Below are 7,500 nucleotides of genomic sequence, written 5' to 3' on the forward strand. Positions count from 1 at the left end.
TCCCACACCCACCCATCCACATTGCTATCTGTATCTCATTCCCTCTGTCACTCACCCTTTCCTCAATATTCTGTTTTGTTCCTCTTATTCATCCATTTTTTCCATTCTTTTCTTCTTTTACCGATTATTTGACCAATTTTTATTTCTGGTTTTTAGAATTTTTTTTACTTTCATATGAGACGAAAAGTTTGGTTACGTCAGAATTTCAATACTAACGCCTTTAATACCATAGCACAGCTTCAGAAATTATGTGGGGGATTAAAATAGTGTAGATTTTGGCCATTAATCTTCTGACCTCCATAGACTCTTCCTAATGTAATAAAAATGGTCTAATGAACTCTAATCATACCAAAACTCAAGGTAGAAAGGTGTCCCAGTACTGAAGGGGTTAAACAAAGAACAGGAAGGTGACATCAAGGTAGAAATTAAATGCCACAAACAATATTTCAAGTTTATTGCAGTTTATGAAAAGATTCACCTGTGTTTTCATTGTTGGTATAGTGAGGTGTGGGTCAGTCAGTCAGTTATTCAGTTATTCAGTCAGTCAGTCAGTTAGTCATTTACACAATCAGTCACTCAATCACAGTCCAAAAGTCAAGTCAGTCAGTCAGTCAGTCAGTCAGTCAGTTAGTTAGTTAGTCAGTCAGTTAGTCATTCAGTTAGTTATCTACACAGTCAGTCACTCAATCACGGTCCAAAAGTCAGTCAGTCAGTTGTACAGTCAGTCATACAGTCAGTCACAGTTAAAATAGTCAGTCACACAGTCAAACGCACAGTCGGTCAGCCATTCATACAGTCATGCAGTCAGTCAGTCACAACCCCTTGCGCAGAAACTCACTTACCATCACCATTCGTTCCTCTGCTCATCACCATAATCATACTAACGTACTTTTCTTCCTCCTCCTCCTCTTCTTCCTGCATCCTGTCCCTCTCAATCACCACACCTCACCCACCACACACAGACAAACACCATACAACAATATTCACCACAAAACAGGATGAAGTCACCACACACACTTTGTTCTCACCAGGCATGTCTTCAGAGGCCACACAGATGCATTGTCAGATTCCCAAGGGTGCTATTTATAAAGACTCAGAAACACCAATGATTTCCTGCTGAGCTTTATATAACTATCATTGGATTCGTGGAAGCACTTAAAATCTCCATTAACTTCAGCCAAACTTGTTAAACTGTCGCTAAAATCAAGAAAGTGTACTAAAATCCCCATTAACTTCAGGCAAAACTTGTTAAACTGTCACTGAAATTATGAAAGTGTACTGAAAAATCCCAATAGCTTCTGGTAAACTTGTTAAACTGTCACTGGAATGAAGAAAATTTATGGAAAAACTCCAATAACGTCTGGCAAACTTGCTAAACTGTCACTGGAATTATGAAAATGAGCTGAAAAAGTCCCAATAGTTTCCAGTAAATTTGTTAAACTGTAACTGGAACCACAAAAATGTACTGAAAAACTTTGGGCAAACTTGTTAAACTGTCAGTGGAATCAAGAAAAAACCCTAATAGCTTCTGGTAAACTTGCTAAACTGTCACTGGAAACATGAAAATTGACTGAAAAAAAAAACCTATTAACTTTCTGCAAACTTGTTAAACTGTCACTGATATCAAGACTGAAAAATCCCAATAACTGCCAACAAAACCTCTTAAACCATCACTGGAATGAAGAAAAACAACTTAAAAAAACACCCAACAACTCAAAATTTAACCTTTCAAACTATCACAGGAACTGGAGACACTCTTGGAACACTGACAACCCTTTAGAGCCAAAATGCTTCAGAAAACACCATCAAAAACACACCTCTTGGCTTTCTTATTGTTTTTTTTTTTATATGTAAGAGGGAAATCCAGGCAAGGGCAACAAAAATGGTGATTAGAAAAAAAAATACCCACTTGCCGGTCCCTAAACAAAATTAATAGATAATAGCACACTAGGCATTCAGGGACAGTCAGTGACATTCATACACACACACAGACACACACACACACATTTCAGTACTATGGCCCCGTGCGTTGTCTCTTCTCTGGCGGTGGGCGGGCTGAACGCTGTGAGGCAGGCTGGGGGGAGGGATCACCTTTCACTTCAGCCTTCACCTCTAACTTCACCTCTGTTTTAATCTCAGTCTTCATGTCCTCTGTGGAAGCAAAAAAAGTCAGTGTGTTTTGTAAAGGTGTAAGGGCATTTTAAACACACACACATACACATACAGACATACACACATGCAATGGACTGAGTGAAGAGATTGTAGCAGTAGAAAGTGTGCATAAATTTAAGAAAAAGTTGGATAAAAGTAGATATGGAGACAGGTCACTATGAGCACCACTCAAACCATGCAATATACGACTAGGTAAATACAACCAAGTAAATTCTCAGGTTTATATTCTCAAACACTCCTCTGCTTCACCTCCCCTGTTTCAAAAGGTTTTATTTAAATGTACACACGTTTTTTAAGGTGTTTTTACGGTTCTAGATGCAGAGTGACAAGATTTCTACATTATTAACTGGAAAAACACTCTTGAAAACCCCGCTAGTCATCTCTGTGGCCCTTGAAAAATAGATGTCGTGAGAGAACAAGGCATTTTACACACACACACACACACACACACACACACACACACACACATCATACCAAGTTTAATTCCCTCCTGCTGACTCTGTTGCTGTGTGCCCTGCTGAGTGGCCTGCTGTGTCTGCTGTTGTTGCTGCTGCTGTGCTGTCTGGGCAGGGTACTTGTAGGGGAACTTAGCCTGCAGGTCCTCCAGCAGGGCACCAACCCGTCTGTGCTGGAAGACTGAAGCAGGTTCCTCGCGTCCTGTACTGGTGGCCTGCAATGGGAGGAAGGCCAGGTATTTGTGGTTTGCTCTCAGTGTTATGAAAGATTGAAGGTATAAAGAAGATAGACCTGTAAAGTAAGAAATGAAGACCAGATTATGAAAGATTGGAGATTTAAAGTAGATATAAAATAGAAAATTAAGACAGATTATGAAAGACTGAAGATATAAAGTACATAAAAAGTAGGAAGTTGACCCCTTCAGTACCATAAAGCCTCTTCATATTCATTTTGCTTATTATCTGCTAATTTTATACAGCTTCAGAAACTTATGTGGGGACTGAAATAGTGAAGACTCTGGCCATTAATCTTCTGACCTCCATCGACCCTTCCTAATGTCAATAAAATTATCTAATCATACACAAAATTAAAGGCAAAAACACCAAACAAAAAACAACAATAACAATCTCCTCCGTGTACCTTCTGCTTCTTCTCCTTGTCCTTGGCGGCGGCGTTGGCAGCGGCGGCAGAGTCAGGGTGATTTCTGAACTGCCACCAGTAGCCCTTGGACGGGTGGTACTGCGAGTACATCTGCAGCTCCGTGAAGGCATTGTTCAAGTTGCTCACGGCCGCCAGCTGGGGGGGAGACAGGCAGTGGGTTAGCAGGAGAGAAGAGACACTAGAAACATTGACACGCAGGTGATAAGGAAGAAAGAGGGAGTGAGTTTGTAAGAGAGAAGAGGCATCAGAAACACTGGCACTCAGATAATAAGGAGAGACAATGGGTTATGAGTAGAGAAGAGGCACTAGAAATGTTGGCACTCAGATAAGGAAGAAAGAGGGAGTGAGTTAGCAAGAGAGAAGAGGCACTAGAAACATTGACACTCAGATGATAAGGAGAGAGACAATGGGTTACCAGTAGAGAGGAGGCACTAGAAACATCAGCACTCACAAGATAGGGAGGAGAGAGAGGCAATGAGTTAGCAATAGAGAAGAGGCAACAATCCAAGACATTAGCAGTCAGAAGATAGGGAGGAGAAAGGCAGTGGATTAGCAATTAGAAGACAGGGAAGAGAGACAATAGGTTACCAGTAAAGAAAAGGCAACAATCAGATACATTACCACTCAGAAGATAGGAAGAGAGAGAGACAATGTGTTACCAGTATAGGAAAGGCACTAGAAACACTGGCACTCACTAGATAGGAAGGAGAGAGTAGCAGTGGGTTGTGAGTCAGAAGGGCGAGAGACAGTGAGTTGTCAGTCAGAAGAGGAATAGAGACAAAATGGGTTACCAGTAGAGAGGACGCACTAGAAAACACTGCCAGTCAGACGATAATTGCTTGGTCCGACAGTAACCGTACCATGCGTGAATTGATGATTGATCCGAGGTCCGGCGTCTGGAACACCTGCCCACCGATGATGTGGTAGTTAGCTTGTGGCGTCACCTGCGTCGGAGAGTAACGGTTCTGCTTGCGGACGATATACAGAATGGGTTCCTGTGTGTGCAGCAGGATGTACTCCACTCCCTGCATGTGTCTGTGGAGAGTACATGAGTTAGCGCCATGATCAGTCACCCCGCACTCCACATCACTTACTGCCACAAGGAGGAGTTACATTAGAGTGAGGTTAGAGCAAGTTAGCATGGATTGTTTGGGTGTGTCAAGGCAGGGTGGCAGATGGTATGGGGTGTGTTTAGAGTAATTTAAGCACTATCTTCAGAAATGGTTCCCTCTCTAACTGCGACCATTTTCAAAGACCACAGAGATGATTAGCCAAGTTCTAAAGAGTATTTTTCATGTTAGTAATGCAGAAAACTTGTTAACATGTCACTAGAATCAAAGAATTGTAGTGGTGGTGATAATGTTGCATATTCAAATAACCAAATGAATACTCTGTGCTATGGTGGTGATAGTGGTGGTGGTGGTAATGGTGATGGTGATGGTGATGATGATGATGATGATGTATTGTAGTGGTGGTGGTGATGGTGATGTCACATACTCAAATGAATACTCTATGCTATGTGGTGGTGGTGATGGTGATAGTGTAATGTTTATGTATTGTACTAGTGGTGGTGGTGGTGGTGGTGGTGGCTCGACATACTGATCCTTACGTGAGCTGGTCGACGCGGGTGTTCTGCTGCATCTTGATGAACTCATTGTTGCAGTCGCGTGAATAGAAAGGGTTGGAACGCTCACTGAAGTAGTTCATCACATTGGAGGAATTGAGATGCGGCACCCACATGCTGTCGTGCCAGGAGATGTGCAGCGGGTTCTCTGTGGTGAAAGGAGAACGGTGAACACAATAACAGTGACATTACTACCACACCTTCTCCTCTGTGGTGAAAGGAGAACGGTGAAGAAAATAAAAAAAATAAGAGACAAATATCACCACACTCTCTTCTTCTCTGTGGTGAAAGGAGAACGGTGAACACAATAACAGTGACATTACTACCACACCTTCTTCTCCTCTGTGGTGAAAGGAGAACAGTGAAGAAAATAAAGAAAATAAGAGACAAATATCACCACACTCTCTTCTTCTCTGTGGTGAAAGGAGAACGGTGAACACAATAACAGTGACATTACTACCACACCTTCTTCTTCTCTGTGGTGAAAGGAGAATGGTGAAGAAAATAAAGAAAATAAGAGACAAATATTACCACACTCTCTTCTTCTCTGTGGTGAAATAAGAACGGTGAACAGAATAACAGTGACAGATTATTACCACACTTCCTTCTTCTCTGTGGTGAAATAAGAACAGTGAACAGAATAATAGTGACAAATATTACCACACTCTAATTCTCTGTGGTGGAAGGAGAACAGTGAACAAGATGAACAGAATAAGTGACAAAATAACAGTGAAATATTATACCCACATCTAATTCCTAACACTCTTCCTCCTCCTCTTCTTCTTGCACACTTTTTTATATTCCTTCTCCTCTTCCTTTCTTCTTACATGCCTCTTCATATTCCTCCTCCTCTTTCTTTTTTTTTCTTCTTACACTCCTCTTCATATTCCTCCCCCTCTTCCTTCTTCTTCCTCTCTAATTACACGCCTTTTCATATTCCTCCTCCTCTTCCTGACACTCTTTTTCCTTCTTCCTCTCTCCTCTTCAAACTCGTCCGTCTCCTCCTTCTACCCTCATCATATCTTTCCTTCCTCTCCTCTTCCTCCTCCTCCTCCTCCTCTTCTCTCACTGTCACTAATTAATACTCACCTTTATTCTGGTCCGCCATGACTGAAGGAGTGGTCAAATAACACTAATAACAAGGAAATAAGAAGGAAAAGCAGAATTTGGTGTCCTGCTGCCTCCTGTTTGTTGTTATTGGTGGTGATAGAAAACGGGATATTTTTAGCAGTCACTCGTGTTTTTCTGGCGATTTTATCTAGTTTTTTCTTATTTTCTTCTTTATTTTATTTTGTGTCATTCTTTGAGTTGAAGGAAATGTTATGTGTTTGTCATTTTTTTTATTTTTCCTTTTCATTTCCTTCTATTTCTTTTTTATACGATTTATTTAGTGTTTTTTTCTCTTGTTTTCCTTTTTATTTTTTTTATTTCATCCTTTGAGTTTAAGAAATATTGTGAATGGAGGTGTTTTTTTTTTCTTATTATTTATTTGCCATTTTTCTTATTTTCCTTTTTATTTCCTATTTTTATACGATTTATTTAGTGTTTTAATTTTCTTATTGTCCTTCCATTTCTTTTATTTCATTCTTTGAGTTGAGGGAAATTAATGGAGTTGTTGTTTTTTCCTTACTATTTATTTGCCATTTTGCTTATTTTCTTTTTTTTATTCACCTCAATCTTTTTATGCGATTTATTCATTATTTTCTTATTTCCTTTTATTTTCTTCTATTTCATCCTCTAAGTTGAAGAAACATTGAGAACAGAGTCGGTTTTTCATTCAATTTATTTACAATTTTTCTTATTTTCCTTTTATTCCTTCTATTTCATCCTCTGAGTTGAAGAAATATGTGAATAACGTCAGTTTTTCTAATTAAATGTCTATCTCACTCCATAATTATCCACAAAATGCACAAAATACAGTGGAAACATTCATTGTACTGTATTTGTAGTGAGATAATGTTCTGTTACTGCATTTAATCCCTTTAGTACCATGACGCGCTTCCATACTCGTTCTGGTGACTATTTGGTGATTTGATACAGCTTCAGAAACTCATGTGGGTGATTAAAATAGTGAAGACTTTGGCCATTAACCTTCTGACCTCCATAGACCTTTCCTAATGTCAATAAAATGGTCTAATCGTACACAAATCTCAAGGTAAAAATGTGTCCCAGTACTGAAGTTAATTGATGTGTATTGCTTACTGTATAGAGGCTGTATTTTGTATGTGTGGCTGTATGTTGGGGTGGCACTTTGTTAATGTATGGGTAATCTTGGCTGATGTCCCTCCCTGTCTCTCTCTCTCCTCCGCCCCCACTGTCTCTCTTTCTCTCTCCCCTACACTGTCTTAATCGTCTCCCCGTAAACTAACTTAATATTCAGCCCTCCCCTGGACACACACCCCCATAAGGTAAACTAACAATTGCCCCGTGTAAACTCGCCTTAATGGTTTAAAAGACGTGTGTTCTTCCGTGTCACTTTACTTTACATCAACATACAGGTAAACACTTACATAAATATTATATACATTGTCTTTCTACACTCGTATATACATTTTTTTACATATGGTTGAAAATACATTAGTGTTCAG

General features: G+C 39.8%; 2 protein-coding genes across 2 annotated transcripts in view; both read right to left on the minus strand.

The window, feature by feature from the left end:
* Nucleotides 1-437: 437 nt before the first annotated feature.
* Nucleotides 438-6,120, minus strand: LOC123509593 (mediator of RNA polymerase II transcription subunit 6-like). The gene is made up of 6 exons (XM_045264014.1): nucleotides 6,002-6,120; nucleotides 4,898-5,060; nucleotides 4,149-4,323; nucleotides 3,268-3,423; nucleotides 2,647-2,842; nucleotides 438-2,151 (listed from the first exon to the last, which is right to left on the minus strand). The coding sequence occupies exons 1-6, from the start codon at nucleotides 6,018-6,020 to the stop codon at nucleotides 2,015-2,017; spliced, it is 846 nt and encodes a 281-aa protein (XP_045119949.1). The 5' UTR covers nucleotides 6,021-6,120; the 3' UTR covers nucleotides 438-2,014.
* A 1,319-nt stretch (nucleotides 6,121-7,439) lies between these two features.
* LOC123509728 (trypsin-1-like) overlaps nucleotides 7,440-7,500 on the minus strand; it is a gene marked incomplete at its 5' end in the record, with an annotated part of 3,729 nt that continues 3,668 nt past the window's right edge. Inside the window, one exon of the mRNA XM_045264250.1 lies at nucleotides 7,440-7,500. This exon is cut by the window's right edge and continues 824 nt beyond it.

The sequence above is a fragment of the Portunus trituberculatus genome, chromosome 3 (assembly GCF_017591435.1).
Source record: "Portunus trituberculatus isolate SZX2019 chromosome 3, ASM1759143v1, whole genome shotgun sequence".
In the NCBI taxonomy this organism is placed as follows: domain Eukaryota; kingdom Metazoa; phylum Arthropoda; class Malacostraca; order Decapoda; family Portunidae; genus Portunus; species Portunus trituberculatus.